The 27,770-nt window shown below is 48.9% G+C and overlaps 1 protein-coding gene across 1 annotated transcript; it reads left to right on the top strand.

The window, feature by feature from the left end:
* Nucleotides 1-719: 719 nt before the first annotated feature.
* HID1 (HID1 domain containing) lies at nt 720-27,590 on the top strand. The gene is made up of 19 exons (XM_064728428.1): nt 720-948; nt 7,964-8,113; nt 10,384-10,554; nt 13,208-13,321; nt 14,926-15,032; nt 15,507-15,623; nt 16,349-16,571; nt 16,972-17,028; nt 17,123-17,263; nt 17,648-17,738; nt 18,390-18,541; nt 19,733-19,811; nt 20,371-20,535; nt 21,652-21,879; nt 22,358-22,491; nt 23,958-24,038; nt 24,422-24,513; nt 24,829-24,987; nt 25,440-27,590. Exons 1-19 carry the CDS (start codon nt 883-885, stop codon nt 25,501-25,503), a joined length of 2,391 nt encoding a protein of 796 aa, XP_064584498.1. The 5' UTR covers nt 720-882; the 3' UTR covers nt 25,504-27,590.
* Nucleotides 27,591-27,770: the final 180 nt, after the last annotated feature.

Here is a 27,770-nt window from a genome sequence, read left to right as displayed (position 1 = left end):
CTGAATTCCCAGCACCCAGGGTTATAAAACATCCTCTCCTCGTGTGTGGGTGGAATTTCATTAGGGTTAATGGGCCACCGCATGCACTGAGCTCCTCATGAGGTGCTCGAACAGGATCTGTGATACAAGCGTGCTTGTACCTGGCTCCTTTCAGCCCAGGGCTAGGGACAGACTGGAGCTGGCTTTTGTCCTGCACCTCTGGACCATCTGGGTTTGGCACCAGGCTCGGAGAGTGGCCGGGGATGCCTTTGCAGAGCTATCTCTGGGCTTGTGCCCGAGCCTGGCAAAGCAGCTTCAGGGGACAAAGGCTGCGGGAAAAGGGGCAAGAAAAGGGGAAAAGCGGTGACATGAGAGCAGAGGAGCTCGATGCAGGGATGAGGCAAAGGATGGAGCAGAAGAGAAGGGCTGTAAAGGAAAGCGCAGGGCAGACAAGGCGGAGGGAGCGCAGGCAGGAGGGGACAGCGAGGAAGGAGAAATGAGAAAAGCCGTGCTCTGCCGTGAGCGGAGATGAGGCAGGGCCCGTGGGGACCACGGCCGTGGCGAGAGAAGTGTGGCAGGGAAGGGGCTGCGCCAGGGAGGGCGAGAACGAAAGGGTGAAGCGGCGGATGGATGACAGGCGGAGGTGGGAAAAGAGGGGAGGCGGCGGGGCGGGATGTAGGGATGGAGAGCTGGCGGAGGAGGAGCCTCGGGCGGAGGGAGGGAGGGAGGGATGCGGGAGGAGGCGGGGGAGGGCCGGGACCGGCGAGCCCCGGTTTGACAGGAGGAGGGAGGGAGGCAGCGGGAGCCGCCGGTGCGGGGACGGGGATGGCGTCAACGGCGGCCCGGGGAGCGGCGGCGTGAGGGGATAGCCCTGCCCGGCCCTGCCCGCAGCCGGGCCGCACCATGGGCAGCGCCGACTCCAAGCTCAACTTCAGGAAGGCGGTGATCCAGCTCACCACCAAGACCCAGGTGAGGGCCGCCATCTCGGGCGGGGGGCGAGGGGGGCCGCGCCATCCTGGGAACCGCCGCCCTGAGGAGCCCCTCACACCCGGCCCTGCCCGAGACACCCCCGGCGCTGCTCTGCCCGGTCCCTGCGTGTGGGGCCGGGGCTGGGAGACCCGCGGGGCCGCGGCTGCAGTCACGGCCGGCCCTGGCCAGGCTCTGCCAGCGAGGCCGTGCCCGAAGGCCGGGGCCGTGGGGCTCAGGGCAGGCTGCGCCCATCGCCGTTTCACCGGTCTGTGGAGGGGCCCCGGCCGGTCCCCGGGGCAGCTGCCAGACGTGGCCGGGCCCTGTCACCGCCTCTGGTGACATCTTGTGCCTTGCTGAGCAGCGTCTTGTGCTAACAGAGCAGACGCTGCTGTCATAAGGGATGTCCACAGCTCCTGATGTATTCCGCTTGCGGGTTTACATCACACGGTTTGCCACTGCTCCCTTTTCTGTATCCTTTCTCCCACCCCCGCGCATAATGGGTGGAGAACCTTGCCCTGTTTTTAGGTAATAGCTGATGGAAGGGGCTGTTGAGCAGCTGTGCTGTTGGCAGCAGAGGTTTCCATCTCTGACTTGTGAATTAACGCTTGATTTCTGCAGGCTGAGGTGGAGAAGGAGTTAAGTGAAAGTGAGGGCTGTGTGAAGGGAGGGTCACTGTCTAGAGGTCTAACATATGTTGTGCCTGTCCTGGGAGGTTGCTTAATTTTTGTTTTAAGTGGAGTGCCCAGTAGCAGCAGCACACTGGCAGAAAATTAGTAGCCTGTCCTTCTGTCTAAGGAGCAGAGGGATTTTGCTCTATTGAGGAGTCACATCTTGTGTTCTTCTGAGCTGCAATGGAGAACAGCTGTTATGATCCACCTTTAGAAGTAAGGCAGCTGCTAAGAAAACGTGGGGGCCATGGCAGAAAGATAGTTAATGATGGGGAATGAATTCACGTGAAAAGGGTATGGATGCAAAGGAGTAAAGGGTGGTAGGAGAAAATCTCTGAAAACTCAAGAGGCAGAGGCTACTAGTGGGAATTGAATTATAGATGGATAAGACTGTGAAAGAGACTGGAAAAAAAACATGTTTATACTTTCTAAAGCAGTATCACATTTATCTGCATTGCTAAAGAATGGCTTTTGTGAATATATTCTTTAAAACTACTAGCTGTAAATGTAGGTAAAGGTAGAAGTGGGGGAATTAATGTTTTAAGGGGTTCTTCCAAAGTCTCTCCTGCATTCCAAATAGTTCAGAGTATCCTTAGCTTTGGGCTGTCCTTCCTTCATGGGAAAATGTGCTTATAAAGTGAGGTTGGGGGGTGGTAAATCAGGCCTACAGGGCTCTGCCCAGTGTGCTGTTCACAAAGAAAATCCTGTGAGGCAATCCCTTGGATCAGCAGCCCAGGCAAGAGCACTCCCCTCCCCTGGTTTATCGACCTGCGTAAGGGAAGAAGGGTCACTGGGGCCCCGAATGAAAAGGAAGGAACTAAAGCTTCATTCTTGGCTGGATTCATTTCACGTCTCTGTGATCTAGGTGAGACTGACTGCATGTGGAAAAGGGTGGGGTGTTGGCGCTCCCATATTTACATTCTGTAGAAGGGCACCGGTGTTTGCTTGTGCTGAACGCATGACTGGGCTCTCCTGGAGCCTTCTGATCTCTTACCAGCAGCAAAACCTCCTGGTCCATGAGATCCTGGATCCAAAACCAGGCTGCAGTAATGGACAGAGCCAAATCTTTCCAAGCTAGTGGTTCACAACATGCTTTGCTTCTCAGCAGCCTCTCTCCTGTTTTGCAGCCTTCTCCTCTGACATTAGGGAGCTGGACAAAGAGATTTTCGCCAAATCATCTGTAACGTGAAACTCTGAGCTCAGAATGCACGGTGAGGTCTTCCTAAGGCTCTTTTGGGAAGAAATGATTGAGCCAAAGTCACTGTTCACTCATTGGTGAAGGTTTAGAGTTGGCACAGAAGTTAATTTTTTCTTAAAAATAAGTTTTTATAATCTCCAGGCTTTTCTTAATTAAAAAACGACTGTTCCCATGTGAGCATTTAAAAAAAGTTAAATAAATCTGCAAGGAACATAACACTTGAATGCTTACAGCACATGTGGAGCCCAGAACTTGAAAGTCGAACCAAGTCTGGACGCAAATGGAATTGACTTAATTGATTTTTTAACTGCCAAAGAGAAACTGTAAAGGTGTAAGAGTATTAAAAAAGGAAAATCACTTCAGAATTATTTCAGTGATTAAAAACGGCAGTAGTACCAGAAGGAAGAAATTAACTTATGCTACAGATGTATATTTATAGTCACACATGGAGAAATGGTCTTTAGGCTTTTTATATGATATGTATATATTACACTACTCTGCACACATTATCCTGGTAGGGCCCGTCCCTTTGATAATAAAACAGATGTGCTTCATAATAGAGAATGTGTGAGCCCTCCCAAACTGCCCATAAAAGGGCTGTCTATGTAACAGCTGAAGGGAACATGGATTGTGGATATGACAGTTCATCGGGGCTGGCCAATTGCAGGTCTGGGAGCTTTAAATGCTGGGGAACCACCTTTTCTTTTCCCAATCAGTTGGGGTTCCTGCCAGCAACCAGCCAGAAGATAAGCAATTTTGATCTTGTGTACCAGCTTGTTAGATTTTAATGGGAGCAATGCCTCTGCTTTTAAAGAGACAGGAGGACTCAAACATGAGGAACAAACCCCAGTCCTTTCCTTTTCCGTGGTGTGGAAATCCAGGAGTACAATGGGCTTGAGTCTGATAAAAGCACAACTTGTGCTTGGAGAAAGGTTGGTCCCTGGCAGACCATTTCTTTCAGTGTTCAAGCTTGACTCAGCTGTCCAAGAGTCTCAGGTTGATCAAAAGCAAAGTTGTCTAAAAAGAAAGCTGTAACTAATACTTGACACAGCTGACTTTTGTCCTGGTCTTTCCCTGCCAGACTTCTACAAATCCCATGTTCCAGTTCGCTTTGCAACACTGTCTCTGCTGTGTTGCAGAGAGCACAGAACTGGTGGTAGACTTGAAGTCTCATTGATTCTGCACTGCTGACTGCAAAGATCCTATAGAAAAAAATTTATTATTGCTCTGAAGCCTGTGTAGAGGTGCTGTCCTTGGCTGAAGGGATAAAATCTTACTAGTTATTCATATTTAGAATAAGTCTGTCTAGAGGCTTTCCTTTTGCACAAACAGGTGGTACAAAGATGTGTGAATTGCTTCAAACCCTGGCCCTGCAGGGTTACCTGATCTAAAGCTCAATCAGGTGCTGCATGAATGGAGATTCCACACCACAATTCTGCCACATCTGGGGTGGAAAGAATCAACTGCTGTAACAGACCACCTGAGCTTGTGCAGCTCTGCCTGGAAACGCGAGCAGGGACGAGGGCCTTGCTCTGCTTTGAGCCCCTGCTCCAAAGGATTGCTGCCATGGCTGGTGGGGTGCTTAGTTGGCATGCTGGCAAGGAGCAAAAAGAGAACACACTGAGCAAGGCTAGTGGCTGCTTGTCCCTTGGTTCTCTGCTGATGATCTGCAGCAATCTTAGAATTAGTTCTAGGACAGTCCTCCAGTGGGGGCCTGTTGGAGGAATTGTTAGGAATGGACATTTGATTTAAGTCATAAGCGCAGAGAGGTCTTGGTTGGGAGGAGGTACAAACACACACACACACACACTCTCTCTCTCTCTGCTGGAGTTTGTGAGGAGCTGTGTCTAAAAGAGAAAGTGAAGGTGGTGCTGGTGTCAGGCTGAGGACAGTAACAAATAAGCGAGACTGTTCCTTGGGAGCTTTTCCTGTTTTTAGGACATGGCCAGGCCCTCTCTGTTTTCCTGTTTCCTGTTTGTCGGGGGATTGCCTGCTCAGGCTGTGATTCTCTGCTCAGTAACTGGCATGAGGCTGGGAAACCGAGCGTCTTCCTTTCCTAACTTCTGCAGCATGTGTGTGGTGTGCTTCAAAGAAACACAGCATTTGCAACTCGTAGAAAACAAAGAATGGAGGTGTCCAGAATGACTGGTTTTACCTTTGTTTGGCCAGCGTGCAGGTGAGAGGTCTTAATTGAAGGCAAAAGTCTCCCTCCTTGCCCACTCTGTCACATCACCTCAGATCTGCCCGCTGCATCCTCAGCAACACTGGGCTCTACAGTTACCTCACCCTTGTGGTGTGGAGCTTGGCTTGGGCATCAGAATCTCTCTGCCAGTCAGCTCTGTACCTTCAGCAGCCTCTGCCATGAGATGTGTGTGGGTCAGGAAGATCTTTTGCTCTCCAGATGTGCCAGTTGTGTTTCCAGAGTAGAGTCAAGCTACTGATCCCTCAATTCTTACCCTCATTGCTCTGCTGGTGCAGAGCTGGTTGTCTGCACTGTGCTGGAGGAACATGAGGCTATTTCTTACCTGTGCTGAGGATTTAGCTCCTCGTGAGCTCTCTGGCTGAAGCATTGTCAAGGCTAGGAGTGCTCTGGGATTTGTGACTGCAGTGTGTGCTGTACCAACACTTGTACCTAAATCTTGACATTTCCAAATGAAGATCTCCCTGGCTGGTGAACAAGGCTGATGTAGGTCTGTATTTCTCTCCTCTGTGAGGCTGGATACAGTCTGTTGGGTGAGCTCAGTGAGGAAATGGATATGTAGATCCCCAGAGATGCTGCATGCAGAAAACAATCAGCTTAAAACCAGCCAGTAATGTTCTATCAAGGAGATGAATATTATGTGGAGTGAGTAGCTTCATGATGCCAGGCTGTAATTCAAACAGGGGGCAGTGGGGATGTGAGTGACTCAGTACTGAATCCATGTCCCAGGATTGTACATGGGATACCATCTGTTGATGAAGAGCTGACTTGCTGCAACTATTAAAAATGCAAGGTAGCGGTGTTTTAGGGTAATCTGGTTGCCAAGGTGGCAGCAGAGACAGGAATGCTGCTGTACATCCAATGTTGCATTCAGGGAATTGCCCTTGTGCTTCCCTGCTCCAGGGGACTGCAGTCAGAGTTCCTCAATCCATGTTGGGCTGCCATCTGTAAAGCAGAGGCTGTGTTCCCCCTCTGAGGAGGCCTCAGGCTAGTGGGAGGTAAAGGGATCAGTGTCTGCTGGAGGGAAATGGTTTTCTGCTCCCCCTCTAGATGAGAGTGAAGGCATTATTTATGCATGATGCCCAATTAGCAGCAATTGCTGCTTGCTGTTGTCAGTGGGAGTGGCTGGGCAGGCAGCCAGGATGTACATGTGGCAGTTCTACATGAGGTTGTGGTGTGTGGTTTGAAATGGGGTGTGGGATTTGTGGGGTATGTCATGCAGTACGTAGATCAGATTTCTAAATACTTGGCTCTTTTTGAGGAGTACGATTAGAGACGAGATGTGCAAAATATCCATTCCATTTAAGGTTTTCATGCCCAGGTTACAGAGAGCTCAGCTCTTTCACATGCTCAGCTGAAAGTCAGGCTGTGAATATTGGATTGGATTGTTCCTACTGATCCCTCTGAGTACCTGTGATCTTGAGCCATTTGGGAAAAGCTGCTCTTCCCTTGGGAAGAGGTTTGGTGGGATCTTGCTTTGGTCTCCAGGTGAAAAAAATTGGGTTTTCAACACTAGGGCTGACTTTAATAAGATGTCTGAACACACAAGAGTTTTTTTCTGTTTTTAAGGACTGGGGGGTCGTTTGGGCTGGTTCATTGCAAGACTGGAAGGACTAGGACCAGCAGCACTGAAGCATTAAGGCAAAGAGCTGCAGGGCAATAACCTGCTGTACCAGTGTGAGGTAGCTGGCCCCTCTCACTTTTTGGCCTGCGGTGGTGGTGACACATCACATGCCTGTGGGCTGGGGCTGTTAGTTCAGGAGGTGACAGCAAACAGGGCAATGCAGCACTTCCCTCTGTCAGAGTTGTGAATGGCCTGTTCTCCCCTAAGTGGCATCTGAGCTGCATTTAGACACAGCATAGAGCTGGACAAATCTTCTGCCTTCTACCACGCATCTGAGAGTGGGCAGGAGTTGTTTCAATTAAACACACAGTCATATTTCTGCCCCTTTCATATCTGACATGCCAGACCCACCCAGTGGTGCTGATTATTTCCCTCAGCGAGCGCTGTTTGCTTTGGAGCTGGTGCTGGTGGCAGGCAGGAGGCTCCTCCTCGGCCCAAGCCAAGGGCTGGGGCTGCTCAGGTGAGCAGCTCTGACCTGCCCAGCATGCCCACACCATGGCTGGTGAAACTCCTGGGACAGCTCACATTTTCCTCTTCTGAATGCAATCACTGGTCCATCTCTTTTACACTGCTTGTCACAAACAGCCATGTATTTATCCTGTAGCTGGACCCCGGGGTGGGATGAGCACTTGCAGCTGTGTTTGGGCAGTGCCCATCTCTTGGCAGGTATTAGCAGAAAATGTAGTGGAAAGAGGTGTGTTCCCAGGGCTGGGCTGGGGGCTGAGCTTCTGAGACCACAGGTTTGAAATGGATTTTCTTTGGTCTCCTCCTTCCATCTCCTCTTTGAATGGCACACTTAGTGCTTTTTAAGAACAAAGCCTTGGCAGCGACCAGCTGCAGAGTCCAGTTCTCTATAAATATTTGATCCAGAAAAATCAATTGCATTTTATCTGTAAGTGCTTTGAGGTGTGTCTGTCAGTTCCATGGCTCTCTTTGTGCCCTAATGAGATGTCCCTGATTACTTCCTCGAGATTTCGGTTACAACAGAAGTAATTCCAGTGCACAGTCAGGGCTTCCTTGACTTGCTCTGAAGGTGGCAGAGTGCACAAGGACAGCCTGGCCCATGTGCAGTGCTGAACACCTTGGATTACTGGCAGCAGTTGCAGACAAACATGAAGCCTCCTGTATGTCTGCAGGAATGTTCAATTTGGGAGATAAATCATCCAAAGGCCTTGGAAACAGAGGCTGACATATAAAACCAGTGCTAGTATGTTTTATTGAACATCTTCTTGCCTCATCCCATCCCCAAGCCAGGCATAATTGCTGATGATTGGATCGTATGGAATGGTAGTTCCACATCTATAACCACATTTGTCTCTCCACAGCCTGTGGAGGCCACAGATAATGCCTTTTGGGACCAGTTCTGGGCAGACACAGCCACTTCAGTGCAGGATGTCTTTGCTCTTGTACCAGCTGCAGAGATCCGAGCAGTGAGAGAAGAATCGCCTTCAAATTTGGCAACTTTGTGTTACAAGGTAAGTTTGGTGCTGTTTTATTCTTTGGAGTTGTGATAGGCAGGGGTGTCCCTGGATCAACAGCACTGTGGTTTCCTAGGGATAACAGGTACCTTGCACCACAGAATGTGCTTGCTTTTGTCCCTGTCTCCTCCTGAGGGTTCCTCAATGTTCCTCTCATAGGTTAGGACAGACCATAGCTGGTGTTTGATCAGTTTGGAGCCTTTTTCTTCTTGTCCCCTTCCTGTGTTTCACTCTGTCCTCTTGGGTCTTACCTGCTCTATATCTATAAACTGCTTCTTGCTCAGGGGACTTTGTAGCAAGGCTGCATATTTGTGCTGAGGCTGAAACATCCTCTTCCTTGTCTGCACCTAATTGTACCTCACCATGCAGCAGTCTGGCTTCAAGCTGAGAGATCCCAGAGGGATGTGCAGACTGTCACTGTGCAACTTTACCCACTGCCTGGATAAAGTTTGAGGAAAATCTTAAGACTTTTCTTCGTTCTGCTGGGATAACAGAACATTCTTGATGCTGCTTCTGGTGTTATCACGTCCTTGTATGGAGCACAGGGACATTGAACAGCATTTCCTACCCTGCCAGGTTTGGCAGATTGTCAAGCTGGTGAACAGCAGCCTGAGACTTACTCTGCCTGGGAAAGTGCAGGTGTTAACAATGCTCCTGATTTGAGCCATGCCAAGAGTAGCCTTGAATTTGTAGTTTAAAACATTTGGAATGGCACTTTTCCAGTTTTAAATAATCGCTGCCATCCTGTTTTTCTTTCCTCCTCTACAATATGTGAATGAGACTTACTGAATCATAGTGAAGGTACCTCTGACTGTGAATTGTAGACAGATACATGTAGAGGATACTTGAGAAAAAATATGAACATGAGGAAAACTGCAGTGTTTTTTCCCTAGTATTGGCTTCTGGCAATGAGCTATTTGGGAGTTGAGAAGGGCTTAGAAGATCTGTAACCCCTTTGACTCTGTGTCTTCTTTCTTCCAAAACCAGGACTAAAATATAATCTCTTCTGCCTGCTGGAAACAGGTGTGTTGGGAGGCCTTGTCACTGCAGGACTGTTTATGCATGAGCTGTAGATCTTGGGGTATCAGTGTCATAGAGCCCACTCTAGCAGTGCTTTTGCCAGTCTGAGAGCCCTGACAATGTGCCACTGGACTTAGCAATGCTGTAAATGTCATTTACAGTCATGGTGGGAGATTCAGGCTGTACAGTCATAAGTGTGCCTGAAGAAATGGTTCAGCTCAGTTAGTGTGTGACAGGCTGGGACAAACAGCACTTAAATACCCATTAATGCAGTGACGCAGGCGGGCAGAGTCACTGACCCAGGCAGTCTGCCATGAAAATAAGCAGGGACACATGACCTCATGAATTAAAAAGCAGCAAGGTGAATCCTTGTTAAATGTTTTGGCTTTCATTTCCCCTCTGTTTCCCCTTGGGATCAGGGAGTAAGAGCAAGTGGGGGCAGCTGTGGAGGGAAGAGACTGCTTTTTTCTGTCTGTGGGTAAAACCTCCTGTCACTGCCTCCTGTGGCTGTAGTTGCTGCCTGGTGAGACACTCATCTATTCTGAGAAGCCCAGTGACCCTCCACTGGCAGTTGCAGCAGCCACTGGATGGGCTGCAGGGTCTCAGCCCAGAAGCTCTTTCCAGAGCAGCAGTCCTGTTCACGGGGCAGTGGGGAAATCTGGGCTACCACCCTCTTCTGCAGCAGGAGCTTGGCAGGTGCTGCTGGGGGCTGCATCCCTACACACAACACAGGCAGCAGCTTAGCTGCCACCTCCTGAGTCAGGAGAGGTGCCTGCTGTAATCACACAGACAGAACTGTCAGACTCTGTGTTTCTGCCAGCGCCTCCCTCCATGCAGCGCAGTGCTGCTGCCTTGCTCCTTCCTGCCTGCATCTCATGTACTTGCTGCAGCTGATTAATCTCATCTGCCCTTTTCAGTGCATGGTGTCATGGAGCAGTGCTGGAAGGAGCCTTCTGGTGCTTTGGCTGTCTGTCTCACGTGGCACCACACATGTGCTGCGTGGATTAGCCCTGGCATTTGAGGTCTCTTGCAGTGGAACAGCAGAAATTCAAGGAGGTCTGTTTAAAATCATTAACCCTGTTTTTTACAGTTTCAAACAGCCACTGTGCCATTAAAGTGAGAGCAAATGGACTCCCAAGAACTGCTTATAAATATGTGTGAGGGTATCACTAGCAGGACAGACCTGCCTAGCTCTTGCTAACTTGTGCCCAGGCTAATGCTGCCTTCCTTGGTTTTGTTTCCTTCAGGCTGTGGAGAAGCTGGTGCAGGGAGCAGAGAGTGGCTGCCACACGGAGAAGGAAAGACAAATTGTCTTGAACTGCTGTCGACTCCTCACCCGTATCCTGCCTTACATCTTTGAGGACCCAGACTGGAGGGGTTTCTTCTGGTCAACTGTCCCTGGGGCTGGCCGAGGAGAGGTCTGTCTCTTGTCACTTATTCTTCCTTCTGGAGGGTGATGGGGAGGCTGCAGTGAGGAGACACTGTGTGTATTTGGGGGCAGTTTTATTCTGATTATTTCTGTGTAGTCAGAAATTAGGTGGCACTTTCTAAATTCTTTCCCATCCTCTGGTTTTTGCTGCATCTTCTGGATATTTCATTTGTGTGTGTAGCTGTAGGAGAGCACTGATATGTGAGGAAAGGCTTCTCCAGTACAACTGGAGGTATGACTCTTAGTGAATATGAGAGCTGTAGTGAAGGCTGTATGGTTTTCTTAGACTGAAATGTCCTTGTTCCATTAATTACAGTTGATTTAAGTTTCAAATCAAAATGCAGCAGGGTGTTGTTTGCGCTGATTTTACAATGTCACATTTAAAGTGAATGGTGCCAGAGAAGCTCTTGGCATCATGACTCAATATCCTGCCCATGAGCTGATACAGTTTTAGCCAGGGGCCTAAGCTGGGAGATGAAGCCCACAGCTGAGCAAGAGTGGTTAAAGAGTGGTTGTGTTTCTGGCTCTGTCAGTGAAGTGCATAACCCTGGGGAGTATCTCAGCCTCCCCACATTTCTTTGTCTGGACAGCAAGCACAATAGTGCTCTTTTGCATCTCTCAAAGGAGCAGGGTGAAAGTGCTTTAGGATCTTCTGCAAATAGGAGCAATAGCAGCAGTGAGAGCACAGCTGAATTATACCAGGAGTATGTATTTGCCTGCTTGCTCCCTCAGCAGCTGCTCTGTGCATAGAGAGCCCTCTCCTGTGAGTTTCTGATCTGCAGGTCAGTGTGGCTGTACTGAGGTATGTGGTTCTCCTGAGTGCAGTGCAGTGTCTTTGGGGACAGTTATGAAGGGTTGGCAGTGGTTGGTACAGTATAAACTGGCACCTTTTGCTGTCTCTGCCTGTCACCTCTAATCTGGTTTGCCTGAGGGCACATCCAAAGGAAGTTCTAGGTGATGAAAAGGGAAGTCGTTGCTAGTCCTGCTTTGTGATTTGTGCGATTGGGAGGGTGGTGGTTGTCAGTCCTTTCATCCCTGCAGGGGCCAGGGAGTGCTGGTGAGGCTTAACAATGTTTTGGGAAGGAACATGCAGGGGTGCCTGGTGCTCTGATCCAGCCAGGCTGCTGTTATTCCTGTTTTTCCACTTTGTTCAGCACCTAGAAAAGAGTTTCTCAGCCTCAGAATGGTGGAGTCCCCCAAGGTGATCCAGCCCAGTCCACGTGTGCTGTGTTGGGGAACCCTCTGGAGTGTGGGTGGAGCTGTTGTGGTTTGGTGGCTCAGTCCTTTAACCATGTGCATTCAGCATGTAAGGCTGGGATAACAAATACATCCCTGAGATGTTAGGGAAGCTGGAACCACATCTAATCTGGGGCAACAGCTTTGCTGTCTGGTGGCTGATTTCTGTCTGGGAACTGAAGATGGTGGTATGTCTGGACACTTAGCAAATATCTCTGTGATTATGCTTCACCTGCATCCTGATGGAGTGATGGATGGCAGAGCTTCCTGGAGCCATGGCTCCTCCCTCCTCTATGGGAGTCTGTGTTGTGTTCAGATCTACTGGTTTGTTGTGTGTCACCATTTTGGATGTGGTGATACCTGCAGCATGCAGGGACATTTTTTCTGGCAGTCTAGATACTGTTAGTAAGGATCACTCTTGGAAAAGAAATCCCCTTGGACCCTAATGGTTGTCATTTCACCTCTGACTGGGAGCAGAAGTCAAAGCATCTTTGCTGGCTCCATCCATCCTCGCTGTGCCTGTTCCTACATCCGGGCTCTGTTTGTGGTATCCTCCCTGCTGTCACCAAGACAGATTCAGAGCCACACAGACCATTATCTCCATGGCTGCCTGCTGTGATTGAAGAGCTGTGTGTTGTGCTCAGGCTGACAGAGGCCTGGCTGAGGTAGATAAGCTCCTGCCATTCCTGCTCTCTGCCTTTCCCTCCAGCACCAGTGTGTGGTGGGAAGGCCTCCCAGGCAGGATGCTCTTTGACAGGCAGGATCTGGCAAGGTTTCCCGTGGCAACAGCTGCAGAGGAGTAGCCATGCGTGCTTGGAGAGATTTCTTTGAATGCTGGAGATGGCACAATCCTCTCTGCTCACTCTGCTGTGGCAGGCTGGGACAGCCCCTGGCCTGATGCACACAGCCTCACCCTGTTCTGTAACCTCCAGTTTTGGGCAGCCCATGCAGAAAGAACTTTGAGGGGGTTTTTACCTTATTGCTGCTGGTTGGCTTCTCCCTGTTGCTGTCTCCATGCACCATCCAAATCACCCTCCTTCATGAATGTGAAACCCTCTCCTCTGTCAATGCTTCTCTTCCCTTTTGTCTCCAATAAGCCAAGCCACCTGCCAAGGTGTACCCAGTGCTACTCTTCTTTTTCCCTGACATCTCCAGGCCTTTGTCTGCTCAGTTTGCTGTCATTAAAGAGCTCGTTCCTGTTCAGTCAGCACCTTCCAGGGGCAAATTTCTTTCCTGTACCATCTGGGTTTTTGTTCCTTTGTTCTTTTGTTCCCTCCTGTTCCTGTGTAATGTCTTGTCTCCCTGTGTGTTTTTGGGGAGTGTCTTCTTGTGCTGTGACATATTGGTGTTACTGTGTGCCCTTTGCTCACCCTGAACTGACAGTGCTGTCCTGTTTGTCACTTCAGGGAGATGAAGATGATGAAAATGCCCGGCCACTGGCCGAGTCCTTGCTCCTCGCTGTCACAGACCTGCTCTTTTGTCCTGACTTCACTGTGCAGAGCCACCGGAGGAGCACGGTGGTGAGTTGGAAGTTGAATCATGAGATTATCTGCATAGAGGCAGATTAGCTGCATGGTGGGGGGAGACCCTGGGAAAGCCAGCAGCAGCTTCCTGCAAGCCTGCAGGCAGGAAAATACAGATTTGCTGAGCTTGACCCTGCAGTGAGTGATATTGATCATCATTTTGGGTTCATGGTGTGGTGTTTGTGGCTTCTAAGACAGATGTTCTGGGATTTGTTGCAGTGTGATTGAGTCTCAAATGGAGTGGCTGGCAACTACCCCCACACTACAGCTTACCCCTCAGGAAAAGGTGGTTATGCTGGCAAACAATTGCTCTTGTGTTGTTGCCAGCAGAGCAGAGACCTTTAGCACCTTGTTCCCCTCTCTGGCAGTTAGGTGCATTCTGGGGCAGGAAGCAGCTGTTTGTCTGCTCACATGTGCTGTGATCTGAATGAGTAGATGGCCTCTGTTGTGTCTTTCCTCCTCTTCTCCCTCTTTGTATCATGGCAGCAAAGACATTTAAATATGTTCTGATCCTTGTGGTGACTGTCTGTACCTCAAGGAGTTTCCTGAAGCAGGGATCTTCTACCAGGTGTGCTAAGAACAGAGAACAGATTGTGGTGCATCTCCCTCCTTTTCCCCTGCAAGTGACTCTCATGTTTTTTGTAGGTTCAGTCTATAAACAAAAAAACCCAGTTCTCCTTTTTGGGATAGATCTGACGCAAACTAAAAATGAGCATGCTAAACCATGGTGTGCTTGATGGCTGCAAAATTCTGTGACAAATCTGAGTACTAAATTGATTGCTTGGGGTTTCTGAGTAGTAGAGAGTTGAAATCTGTCACCTGGGGCTGAAGGGGCAAGGCTGGATCAGGGTTACCCATGTGCTATGAGTAAGTGGTGCTGAAAGAGATGGACTTCCTGTCCAGTGCTGTCACCTGGGATGGATTGCACAAGTCAGGGTGACAATGGATTTTCCTGGGAGAGCCTCCCCCCACCACTTGCACCTGTGATTTTTCCCTTGGCAACAGCCAGACTGGTTTTTCAGGATTCTGGGCAACTGGAATTAGACACTGAGACTGTGAGTGATTTATGTTCCTTGCTGCTGGCTGCCCTTCTGCTGCCTGCAGCCTCTGTAGTCTTTGCTGGGCTGACTTCTCTCTGGGCTTGGTCTGACTGCAGCTTAAGAGCAGAGAGATGGGTGCCACCATCTTCTGTTCATGGCAGAGCAGCATGTGGCCCCAGAGGTACAGGTTGTGGTGGATGTTGGCTGAAGCACCAGCACCACAAAGAGGAAGAACTGTGAGACAATGGGCAAAGGAGACACAGGACTGACCCATATTCCCACTGAAGTCAGCCCTAAAATTATGGCTGGAAATGTGGGCTCCTTCCATCATGCACAGTACTTTTATCTCTGTGTTTTATCCCTTGCTTGCATAGGCTGAGCTCTTTGAAGACATCAGCACCTGCTTTTTCAGGCCTGGGAGGGAGCTTTTGTACAATTCAATTGTCTGGGTGCTTCTCTGCTGTTGTTTTCTAGAGAGAGGGGCTGAACTGCCTTGGATGCACCATTGTTGCCAATTCTGGCTCCTGCCTTCTGTGCTTCAACCTCTTATTTCTCCCACAGGACACAGCAGAAGATATCCACTCCATTGACAGCTGTGAGTACATCTGGGAGGCAGGAGTGGGCTTTGCTCATTCTCCACAGCCCAACTACATCCATGACTTGAATAGGTAAGAGCTTCTGCTAAGGCCAAATGGAAAGAAACTGGGCTCAGGAAAGGGAGATCTGGGGGAGATGAGCTCTCTTTGCCTCCTCGAGTATCCATGATTCCCAAGGAGCTTTCTGCTTGCTCCTTTCCAAGGTAACAGGATTGACAACACAGAAAAAAAGCCAGCTGACCTTTTGAGTAGCTTTTTGTAATGTAGGGTGGGAGTCAGACTGTCTGCAGCAGGAACTGGGTAAACACTGCTGTTCTGGAAATGCCAAGGAGCTCTGTACTGGATTTCTTTTTTGTAAGGCAGCGATTCTGTTTAGCTCTGTGCCGGTGACAGCAGTATGGCTTAGGAAATTAAATGGGCTTAGCTCTCCCTCAGAAGGACTTTCTGGACAGGACTGAGCCTTCCTTGTGTGTTGTTGTGGTTATTGTGCCTCCTGTGCCCAGTCCCTGCTCGTGAATGGCTCCAGGCCTTTACTTCTCCTTCCAGGACAGAGCTGCTGAAGCTGCTGCTGACCTGTTTCTCTGAGGCCATGTACCTGCCTCCCTCCTCAGACAGCAGCAACACCAACCCCTGGGTACAGTTTTTCTGCTCTACAGAGAACAGGTGAGGGTAAAGGGCAGGGGCCTGGGTGCCAGGGGGAGAAATATCTTCAAATCCGTTCCATGGAGTGTTTGGTAATGGGTAACCATAGGACTTGTTACCTCCAGCATCCAGGGGCTGTTCTTTTACTTTGTCCCTGGCTCATGTGCACCCTATTAGTCTTTCTACTTAGTGAGGAGAGTTCCTCAGCAGAGTCTGAGCACGGTGCTCACTGGAGTTTGCTGCAGGACTGATCCCTGCCCTGTGGGAAATGGCAGGTCCCGTTCCCTGCTGTTCCCTTGGGAAGGGGGTGTGGTGTTGGTGGCGGATGAATGCCGCCCTCTAGTGAAATTGTACCTCTGGGACTTCAGCTCCTCAGGTGACACTCACTCACTGTAGGGGAGTACAAACCTGGCTGGAGGCTGAAGAAATACAGTTTTGTCTTTCCAGAGGCTAGAGAGGTTTGAGGTCCTTTCCCGTTTTCACATTTTGCACGTTTCCTCTGGGAGCCCACATGGCTTTTTTCACCTCCCCTCCCCTCTCAGCTGTAGTCCAGGAGCCCAGCTGGGAGCTGGAGTCTTGGCTCTTGGGTCTGAGCTGCTCAGTCATGGACTGCTGTCACAGGTTAGAGGAAATAATTGTGTTTTTTCATGGCCCCAGGCTCCTGGGGAGAGAAATGCCTGTCTCTCTCCAAGGCAGTGCCTTTTGTTTCCTGCTGCTGCCTTCTGAGAACATTTTCTCCTCCTCAGACATGCACTCCCACTCTTCACCTCGCTCCTGAACGTCGTCTGTGCCTACGACCCCGTGGGTTATGGGATCCCGTACAATCACCTGCTGTTCTCTGACTACCGAGAGCCCCTGGTGGAGGAGGCGGCCCAGGTGCTGATTGTCACCTTGGACTATGACAGCTCCACCAGTTCAAGTCCCACTGTGGATGGCACGACCACTGGCACAGCCATGGATGATGTGGATGTGAGTGATACTGGAATCTGTGGTTGCTGCTCTCCTGAACTCACTGGGTTCCTCTCACACCAGCTTGTATTGAATGTTGAGCTGTAGGACCCAGCACTGCTTGTTGAGTAGCACTGCTACTCCCCTTGCAGTCTGCTCTCTCTGTTCCAATCCTGCTTCAGTCCTGTGGTCACTAAAGACCTATACAGATCAAAATACATGACTAGATTTTGATCACTGACTTAAATCAGGAGCATGTAAGTGAAAAGCCCATGACTATTCCATGCAGTGCTCTGTCTCTTTGCATTTAAAGCTGAATTATTCAGAGCAGAAGGCTGAAGTGAGAAACCTTGGTGGTTATACTTCAACTTCCTGAATATACCTTGCCAGTAAGCATTTCCCTCCTTTTCTTTGAATGCAGCCTCCTGGACCAGACAATCTGTTTGTGAATTACCTCTCAAGGATACACCGGGAGGAGGTAACGTGTTCCCTCCTGCACTGTTCCCTGTCTGCTTTCATGCTGATTGCATTAGCCCTGGGCCCACCTCAGTCTCTTTCCTGATCTGTTGCAGGATTTCCAGTTCATCCTGAAAGGAGTGGCTCGCTTGTTATCAAACCCGCTGGTCCAGACCTACCTGCCAAACTCTGCCAAGAAGATACAATTCCATCAGGAACTCCTTGTCCTCTTCTGGAAACTCTGTGACTTCAACAAGGTGTGGATCTGCTTCTTGCTGAGCTTCACCCCAGCTTGGCTGTTGTGACTCTGGCTGGAGCAAGCCCTGGTGAAGGGCTGTGGTTGGTAGTTGGCAGTGGCTCTGGGATGCTGTGGTCATCAGCCCCACTGATGCAGGTGCTGGGGGTCTGGCTGTAGAGACAGCCTGGGAGAGGGGCTGCAGCTCCTGAAGGTCTGTGCTGGAAGCAGGTTCTGCAACAGATATTATCATAACTCTACAAATAACACTGGTGTTGATGAGGTAGTGCATACACCAGCCTTTTTCATGTTCTTGAGGGACTGATTAACTAGAGACTGTCCTGAGTCCTGTGGATGGTGCAGGGTATATACTTATGATTGTCTGAAATACTCCCTTTTCTTCCAGAAATTCCTTTTCTTTGTGCTGAAGAGCAGCGATGTTCTGGACATTCTTGTCCCAATCTTGTATTTTCTCAATGATGCCAGAGCAGACCAGTGTAAGTTGGTTATTTTCAATATTTGGAACAATTTGTGCTTGACAGTTGAGCTGGAATGTTTTTGAGATGCTTCCTCCCTACCAGTTGACAGCATTTTGAATGCTTGTTCCTGACCTTCTACAGACATGGAGTGGAGTTGTCCGGTTAATTGGGTTTTAATGTTTGTAGGGGGCTAGAATCAGGACACAATCTATCCTGCAACATAGGGAAGGGAAATCCTTCCTTAGTATACGTTAACATTTTGAGTCCTCTTATTGAAAATTGTGTCCCTGATCCAGTGAAGAGGGAAAAATTACTAATCTGCTTTGCTAAAGCAGAGTAGGCAGTAAATCAGGCATAACTCCATCATTGTGTAGTGCAGGGAAGTAGTCAGATCTTCACTGCTATGATGAAAGGTTTACATTAAGAACATAATGAAGAAAAGCATCCAAGACTTAACACTGATAAGACTTAACACAGATGTGCTTGGGAAGGACACTGGTGCTGACAATGAAGGGAGCACTGTGTGGGATGTCCCTTATCAGGATGGTTTAGTCTGTGCAGTTTTTTATCAGTCCCATAGTGTTTCTCCTCTCTCCTCACTGCCCCTTTCTCCTCTCTCCTCACTGCCCCCTCTGTGACATATTTTTCTGTTGTTTTTTCTCCTTGCAGCACGAGTGGGCTTGATGCACATTGGGGTCTTTATCCTGCTGCTCCTCAGTGGGGAGCGTAACTTTGGGGTGCGACTGAACAAGCCGTATTCTGTACGAGTGCCTATGGACATCCCTGTCTTCACAGGGACACATGCTGACCTGCTCATCATAGTGAGTACAGCTCCAGCACTTCTTGAACCCTCCTAGCTCCACAAATCATTGTCCACCTTTAATATACTCGCCCTCCCTAAACTGGAAGCCCACTGAGTAGCTGGGAAGTGTGTGGGATGCACACTGTTAACCTGAGGTGATGTATCTGCCAGGGTGCATATGCATGAGGTGTAATTCCATCTGCATTAAATGATCCCAAAGAACAGGACTCCTCATGGTGCTGCACTGCTGTCATGAGGGGGTGAGTGCATGCCCTCTGCTCTACTGGTAGGGAGGGCAGGAGATCTGGCTCTGTCCCAGGTAGACAGAGGTGTGTGGAGCACATCTGTCAATGGGGACAACAGTGATACCAAGCTCAGCTCTACAGCTCTGGGTAGCTGCAAGTTTCATTGACCTTTCAGTAGCCCACAACACCGCCTATGAGCAGCTGTGTGCTTTGCAATACAAGCCTCAGGTGCTTCCCTTCTGTCATGTTCTCATTTGCCAGAGAAGAAGCTCTCAGCAGCTTCCGATAAATCTCCAAGAGGAGATTCCTGTTAAAAGGAGCAGGAAGAAACCTGCTCACCATAACTGCTCTTGATGCTATGTGTTTTGCTCTTGCATTCCATTAATCTCAGATCATCTCTTTGTTTTAATTATGCTTAGGAGTTCTCTACAGACATGCCAGCTAAAGGTGGGAAGGCCAAGATTGCGAATGCCTGAACTGGTTACAAGGCACTTGAATCTTTCCGTGTCTGAGGATATAATTAAAAATAGGACAAAGATTTGAGTTAGAAGTCTGCACTAAAATCAAATGTAAAATGATTAGTTCTGTGGCATTTCAAGCAGCTATCATAAGGGGTCAGAGTCAAAGTCTGTTGGAGGTGAAGGTGTCTCTTACTTGCTGGTGGTTTAGTTTTGTCCCAGGCTGCCTGAACATTGTTGAACAGCTCACAGTCAGTTTCTGTTTGCAGTGTTATAGGGCCCTAATCACATTCCCAAAGGATTCCTTGTAAATGAAAGCTTGTACTCCTGGAGCACGAGTCTGCAGTGAGAGCAGCCTTCCCCACCTGTGTAATTGTGGAGTGTGCAGGGCCCTGCCTAGGTAGGAATGGTGTCAGGAAGCGATTAGTGTGGGGGTGGCACTGGTTTTGGTTGAGAGGGTGCTTTCAGTAAGGTGCTGCCTTGCTCAAGAGCTCCTTCCTTCCACAGGTCTTTCACAAGATCATCACCAGCGGGCACCAGCGGCTGCAGCCCCTCTTCGACTGCCTGCTCACCATCGTTGTGAACGGTGAGCACTGTGTGGGGGGAGAAACCACAGCTCACAGTGCTCTCACTGCCCTCTCCCTGTGCCCCTCTCTGCGCTCCCCTGCTGCTGGAGGGCACTGGCCAGTGCAGATAAGATCTGCCTGCATGGTCAGCTGGGGCAGAAGGAGGGACAGCAGAGTCCTGGAGCTCCCTTGGGGAGGCAGCAGGACGTTTGCCAGCAGGCCTGGTGAGGGTAGTTGGCAGTACTGTCCCTTTCCAGCAGGGAGTGCCACCTCCTCACACTGGTGGTGCTTCCCTTGGACTTAGTGAGTGCCCAGGTGGCTCCAGCTGTGAAGCTTTTCAGGAGGCACAGCAGAGATAGTGTTACTAGTGTAAGCCTAAACAAAATCTTCTAAAAGCAGCAATGCCTCATTTTACCAGGCAATATCTCTGTTTCATTTGCTTTGTATTTGGAAATGTTTCTGTGGAACCATTTGTGCAAGGGTGGGAAGGTCATAAAAGCAACATTTTTAGTGGTGTATTTTTGAGAATATATACACCTTGGTTCTTTCCCTAGTTTTCATTTGCTTTGCCTCCCACAGTGTCTCCATACCTGAAGTCTCTCTCCATGGTGGCTGCTAACAAGTTACTGCATCTCTTGGAGGCTTTTTCCACCACCTGGTTCCTATTCTCTGCTGTCCAGAACCACCATCTTGTTTTCTTCTTGCTGGAAGTTTTCAACAACATCATTCAGTACCAGTTTGATGGTAACAGACTGCTTTATTTAGTGGGTTTGCACTAGTTTAGTCCAAGAGAATGTCAGATGGAAGTTCAGAGGAAGTCCAAGGAGATGAGAGGAGGTGAGAAGTGTAGAAATGAGCTATATAGGACTGATAAGTTGGATTAGTAGATAATCACCATTGGGTCCTGGCCCAGGCAGATTTGGGTAGAACAAAATAAGATGGTAGCTAATTATCAGCATAACCTCAGCCCTCCTGCAGAAGGTGAGATGCACAGAGAGGAAAAGAAACAGAAAGTGAGTGTGTAACTCATAAGTTGTGACTGGCTGGATATTGCTGTGAAACTGCTCGTGTTGCTCAGCAATGTAGGTGATGGGGCAAAACAATTTTCAAGTGCCTCTCAGTTCTGCTTTGACAAATCTCTGGGGGCTTAAGACCAAACCACCTCATCCAAAGAAAGTTCTGATATTTGCTGCTTTCCAGGAAAGGCCTTATGCTTTCCCTGTTAATAGCATAACAGTCTTTGCCTAATAAATAATAAAGTAAGGTCCCAAAACCTGGTCAAAATTTAGTGTTTTGCTTTAAATTTGCTAATCAGGAATGGCCATTCTGCTTCCCTGATAGGAATCTTGCATGTGGCAATTGCCAAATCCAAAAGCAGCCTTTGTGGGTGTAATTTGTGTTTTTTATTAGAGGATGGTTTCATTCTGTTCTGTGCCATCTTGCAGGCAGTAAGAATTCTGACCTTTTGGCTTTGCTATTTCAAGCCTGTGTTTCAGATTAAATGCCCTGGTTTGTTTTGTGAGTTCTTTTGAAGATGGAGGAATGTTGAACCTTGGCTAGTAACCTTTTCTTCCAAAATAGATGCTAATATGTGGTTTAAACTGTCCTTTTCCTTCTCAGCTGTTTGAATATTCCTCACCAAACCATTTCTTGTCAGCTTTCCGGCCTAGGAAGGATTTCACTGAATTTTCTGTACTGCTTTGTAATGGATAAGAGGATATTGAGCTCTGCTCTTTCTTTCCTGTGCCACTGCCTTTGTGGGTGGCAGCAGTCCGGCTTTGTGTAGGCAGCGAGCTGTGCTGGGCTGGCAGAGCTCTTTGAGCCTTACTTCTCTGCTCGTTTTGTGGCTGTGCTTCCCAGGGAACTCCAATTTGGTGTACGCCGTGATCCGCAAGCGGAACGTGTTTCACCAGCTGGCCAACCTGCCCACGGACGCGCAGGCCATCCAGAAGGGGCTGCAGCGCAGGAAGAAAACCCCCGAGCCCATTTCTCGCACCAACTCCCAGGACGGGCTCTCCATGGAGGGGTCACGGCCCGCTGCCCCTGCTGAGCCAGGGACGCTGAAGGCCAGTCTGGTGGCTACTCCAGGTGAGCTTTAGTTTACCTTGGGGACAGGAGAGGTTTGTTTTCTCTGTGGGATATGGTGTGGACTCACCCTTTCACTGGGTGTGGAGAGATTAGGAGTTTACATTTGTGAATAACTTAACTGCCTTTCAGTCTGAGTTTCAGATCAGTTGGCCCAAGCTGATCACAAACAAACTGCCTTGAGTTTCTGTCCTCTCAGACTTAGTGTCCATAAGACCATTTGTCCTAGTCTTGACCTGTTGCCTCAGGTTAACTCTATCCACGTGAACCTGTGTTCCTCCTCCTTCTCAGGGAGCATTTTCATAGAGAAAAATTCCTTTGGGATTGTGAAATCAAAGCTAAATCTTGCTTCTCTTGCTGAAAGGGGAGGTTTTCCAATATCACCAGAGACACAGGATATCTGTGCATAGTGGGGCAGAGAAGAGCTTTTGAACCTATTTAATTAACTTGTGTTTCTGAGCTTTTCTTCTTTTGAACACAGGGATTGACAAGCTCACAGAGAAGTCCCAGGTGTCAGAGGATGGGACCATGCGTTCGCTGGAGCCTGAGGCTTCCCAGCTGTCCCCAGAGGGAAACCCACCTGCAGCCCTGAGTGATGGGGAGTCCTGGAGTGGGGTAAGGCTGGATGCTGGTGTGCAGGGAAGGTCTGGGTGTGAAGTGAACAAAAATGAGGGGTCAGAAGAAGAGGTGTGTTGGCCCATTAAAGAAGGGCATCGCATTAAAGGCAGCGTGCACACGTGCAGGGTGCTGGGACACAACGTGGTCCAGAAGGGCTGTTGCATCATCTTGGGTGTTTCATGTTTATGCTATGACACAAGAGCTGGGGCACTTGAGTGAGCTTTCTCCAACACAAAGACTATGACAGAGCAGTGAGTGCAGAATTGCCAGAGGATGTCCATGAAACCTCCTGATCCTGGTGTTTCCAACTCAGGTTCTTACTGCTGCTTCTTTTTCATCTCCCTTGGGATGGAGAGCTCTACCAGAATCTTTTAACTCGCTGGTGCTGTGTTCCCAATGCTGAGGTGCTGCCCTCAGAGTGCCTTGAATAAACTGGAATGTACAGAAATCCCAAATACTCCAGCACCTTTCTTACCCTTCCTGGCCTTGCCTGGTACCAGGTGAAGCCCGTGGCTAGCAAGACATCTTAGGCACACAATTAATTACGTTGTCATTAAATGAGATCTTGACTGAGAACTTGTGGAAGGTTTTCTTCTTCCAGCAGCCCATGAAACATAATCATGGGTCTTTCCATCTGTGTCCAGCAGCTGGCTCAAACTGTTCCCAAGCTGGAAAAGCACTGGCACAGCTCTACCCCAAGCTGGCTGTTTCTGGTTGAGAAGGTGCTGAGTGAATGAGTTTATTTGTGTGGAGCTGCAGGGTGGCTGCTGGAAGGAAGTGCTGTCCCCATTTGTTTTGTAGAAAAGTCAGCTCTATGCTGTAGCAGTGAGTGGTCAGGGAGCATTGCTAAAGGAAAAAGCCTCTCTGTTTTCACCTTGTGCAGAGATTGACAGTGGTTTTAGAGGGTTATTTCCTTCCCTCCTTCCCACCATGAATTTGGAAAGCCAAGTTGAGTGTGTCATTCCTCAAGAGGCGAGAGTTATTAGATAGGAGTTGCTGGGAGCCTCCCCTTGGAAAAATGCTCTTTAAGATATTCCAGAATGGACACAAAGAATCCCAGAGATACTCAGTAGACAGAGGCTGAAAAATCTGTGGCTGTTAGCTATATCATCTCTGTGCCAAAAGAGAGAAGCATCCCTCTGAACAGTCTCTTGTCAGTGCTGTTTTAACTCTGTCACTGTGGATTGTTCCAGCAGTGTCAACAGTGGTGACTGGAGCTGTGACCTTCCACAGGGTCCTCCAGCTTCATCAAATATTGCCACTCTCTGGGTGAGAGCACATGGGTTTGGTGAATGAAGGTCGGGTGGGCTTGACATGTTCTAGAGACAGGCTGAGCTGTCTTTCCCAGTAGTGGTCTAGAAAATCTGGGGAGAATATCAGCAGAAAATGGATTGTATTTCTTACTCTTAAGTGTGATTAGCATTTGTTTGCTTTTATTTGTTAAAAATGATGTTTATTGATAGGAGGCATCACATTCCCGGAGGGAACGAAGGCGTCTCTCCAGTGCATCCTCCAGTGGACAGTGGACTCCAACTCCTGACTGGGTAAGGGCATCTGGACACAGGAAATTAATAATGAGAAAGAGTTGTGGCAGAAATGCCTCACACACCCTGCCCCTTCCCTGCCATGAGGCTTTCCAAGAGCAGCATTTCCTCACAGACACTTGAGGTCAAAGCTCCAGAACTCTAGTTTACTGACATCTTCAAAGAAATATTTTATTTACCTGTTTCAAACCAATGTCCCACTGATCTTATTGGCTGCCTCATAATTCTAGTGCTCCAGGATTTATTGTATTGCTCCTGTGCACTCAGTTCACCCACCAGCTTTGTGATCATTGTAAACTTCATTTGTTGCAGAGATTGTGGAGACAGCTGTAAAAACCTGCTAATGCAGTGTACTGATTTCCCTGCTGTTTTCCTACCTACAGGTGATGTCTTGGAAGTCAAAGCTCCCCCTGCAGACAATCATGCGGCTCTTACAGGTGCTGGTCCCTCAGGTGGAGAAGATCTGCATTGACAAGTAAGGAGATTTTTGGAAAGGAAGGGCTGTGTGGTGCTTAAGGAGCAATGTGAGGTTGGCAGAGTTTGAATTTGGAGGGCCTCTAAGGGAAACCTTGTAAAGTTTAATTGAAAGCATCCCGGGCTCAGTAGAGTTGTTACTTGGCTTGCCAAACATCTTGTTTGTCTGATCCCTTCTCTGTTTCCAGAGGAGAGGGGGTGTGTTCTCCTGGGCCACAGCTCAGTGTCTGTGTTTGTTGCTGGTCCTTCATGCTGCAGCACTTTTGGAGGTGTCTGTGGGACATGCTAAGGATGTTCCTGCTCTGTGTCTTGGCAGGGGTCTCACGGATGAGTCGGAGATCCTCAAGTTCCTGCAGCATGGCACCTTGGTGGGGCTGCTGCCAGTGCCTCACCCCATCCTCATCCGCAAGTACCAGGCAAACTCGGGCACTGCCATGTGGTTCCGCACCTACATGTGGGGAGTTATTTATTTGAGGTAAAGCAGCTGGGTGCAGCCTGGCTTGGTCTCTTCCAGACTTTTGGGAGGCCTACAGAGACAATTGCATGCCCTCAGCCAGCCCTGGCTTTATCTCATATTTACAGGATAGGAAGATGTTTTTTCCCTTGGGTGTATCAGCTACTCCTAAACTTTGAGTGGGTGACATGAAGGGGTTGTTCTGGGAGTGCTGCTTGTTTGGGAACTGGCAGCAGCAGGGAATAGAAAAGCTGCCCAGAGGGTCTGGTGCAGAGATTTTATGCAAAGCTCTGGCTTTGTGGGATGTTGTAGATACTGCCATCCCTGTAAGGTGTGTTGTCTCTCAACCAGTGATTTCCTTTTATGCAAAGGAAGGCACGCTGTGCAGCCAGCTCCTGTAATCATGGCTGTGAGATTTGAATTCCATGTAACTGGCCTCAGGGAGTAAAGTGGCTCTTGTCTTTCTGTCTCAGGAATGTGGATCCCCCCATCTGGTATGACACAGATGTTAAGCTGTTTGAAATTCAACGGGTCTGAAGAGAACACTTACCTCTACTGAGAGAAATACACTGGATCTAAGGACTGTGGCGTGCTGCTTCATCACAGCTATTCCTGCATTTCACGTCCAGCTGAGAGACCAAAAGGACAATCACTTCATTTACCTCCCTGTCATTTAAAGCTTTAATCGGGACCTGCTTGGGCATCCCTCCCCCCAGCTCACTTCTCTTCCCTCACCCTTCACCACGAACCTTGAGTAAAAGATATCTAAGGGATTGTCCATTGTTGTGGTTGCACTAGAAATCAAGACTGTTCTTAGCTCCTCTGTTACTCTTTTGCTTCTGGATGTGGTTTGGAAACCAATCTGACCCTGTCCTTGCCCTGGTCAGAGTCAGCATTTAATTGAAAAAGACTAGCTGTAAATTGGGTGCAAAGGGAGAAGCTGCTATTCCTGCAGGAGACAGGGTTTGGAAACTGCAGTTACTTCCATGTAGCTCCATAAAGTTTCCAAGGCATCCCTTCTGGCTGCAGGTGTCTCCCTGGTGTCTCTGTTGCATATAGGGAAGTCCTTCCCACCTAAATGATGTTGAAGGAGAACTTTGTGTCTCAGTTCTGAATCTCTCTAGTCCTTTCCTGGAAAGCTGCTTGAGAAGTTTTGCTGGTGTGGGTCAGAAGTTTTTCCTTGGCTTCCAAGCCCAGCAGCCTGTCCTTCATGGTGGACTGTTGCAAAGGAGCCTGTCTTACTTTTAAAAGCCCTTTTTAAACCGTGTGAGCACACAGGGAGGAAGGGACTGGCTCAGTGAGAGCAAGGAGAAGAGACCTGACTTAAACTCTTTTAAGTCTTCTCCCACTGGCTGAAAGGACACTGTCACCTGGATTTGAAAGGAACCATATCCTTCCATCTTTGCCTGGCAGGCTGATGCAATGCAGGGAGCAGAACGGTCTTTTGCACACTACTGTTAAGGCAAGGGTTTGAGGGAGCCACTCAGGGAAGTTGTAGGAGGAATTTGGAAGTTGTAGGAGGAAAAGCATCTCCATGTCAGTAGGGAGTGGAGAGTGCTGAGGCACAGTTGAATTCTTCAGGGCATTTTGCTTATTGACCAAGTTATTGGATCTTGAATGTACTGGGTCCCAAGCATGTGTAAATTTTGGGAAGCCAGAATGGAAATTGGTGGGAGATCTGCTGTAGCTGGCTTGGTTTAGCATTGTGGGGTTACACATTGGTGAGTGGAGACACTCTTGAGGTTTGAGTCAAATGTTATGTTCTGCTGGGAGGGGCTGCTGTCTTAGACCCACGTGGTCTTTAGGCAATGAAATGTGAGGGGTCCTGTCATGAACTGAGACCTTTCCATCAAAGCATAATCCTTGGTGCTCTTTTATTCAGGCTCTTGGGAGGATTGCTGGTCATGAGCTGTTTGCCACAGGTTAGGCCCAGCGGTGTCACTGCATGGAAACAGGTCTGTCACACTGAGTACAGGGACAGTGTGACACACTCTGTGACCTGCAACCCTGGCCTAACCCTCGCAGCTGCAGTGGTAACAGCATGGCCATCCTCTCCCAGAGAGCTGCTCCAGTGTGCTGCTGGCTCCCACTGGCCTCTAGTCAGGTGGTTTCCTCCTCTGGGCACTGAGAGAGAATGGAGTCCCAGGCCAGTAGAAAGTGAAATAAAATCGGAACGGTTTTCTGAAGGATAAGAAATATGTGAAATAGAGAGAGGTTATTCCCCCACCTGCCTCCCATCTCCAACCCACTTTGCCACCCAGCACTACTCCCATCCTGACCCCACCTCTGTTCAGGTGTAAACAGGGTCTGTTTCACTTGGAGAATCTCATGTATAAGAATGTGATTTGGTGGGGCCACACTCTGATTGTATGGCACTCGCACCTCACAGCTGGAACGGGGCCTCCTGTGTCCCACGTGCTTTGCCTCTTCCCTCCCATGGATCTGCTGGTTCTCATGATCTCTTCCGTCCTCTCTTTTCTGCTTTATTTCTTTGTGAGTTCCTCTGGAAGCCTTTTTGTTTGTTTCTTGGTGTTTGGAGTCTGATCCTTGTTCTGTGGAAATCAACTTGCACTGTAAACTCTTTGCTTACTTATGGACAGAAAGATAAAGATAACTGAAACATGCACTTGGGTACTTTTTTTTTCTCCTTCCGCAGAGGGAGGTTTATAATCTTGTTTGTTTTATGTTGAGGTTTTTTTTGTGCCACTAGTGGACCATGGGCTGGCTTCCTCTGCAGTGGTAATTTTTTTAATAATCAAAAATGAAGATTTGACTCTGGGAAATGAGCCTGAATTGTGTGGGTT

The sequence above is a fragment of the Zonotrichia leucophrys genome, chromosome 18 (assembly GCF_028769735.1).
Source record: "Zonotrichia leucophrys gambelii isolate GWCS_2022_RI chromosome 18, RI_Zleu_2.0, whole genome shotgun sequence".
In the NCBI taxonomy this organism is placed as follows: Eukaryota; Metazoa; Chordata; class Aves; order Passeriformes; family Passerellidae; genus Zonotrichia; species Zonotrichia leucophrys.
This window is presented reverse-complemented; position numbering and strand designations above follow the sequence as displayed.

Bases quoted from the DNA above. Each gene is read 5' to 3' on its own strand.
- HID1 (XM_064728428.1), top strand. From the start codon at position 883: ATGGGCAGCGCCGACTCCAAGCTCAACTTCAGGAAGGCGGTGATCCAG. The intron at 10,555-13,207 runs GTCTGTCTCTTG...TTGTCACTTCAG, and splicing joins CTGGGGCTGGCCGAGGAGAG to GGAGATGAAGATGATGAAAA. The intron at 24,514-24,828 runs GTAAGGAGATTT...GTGTCTTGGCAG, and splicing joins GAGAAGATCTGCATTGACAA to GGGTCTCACGGATGAGTCGG.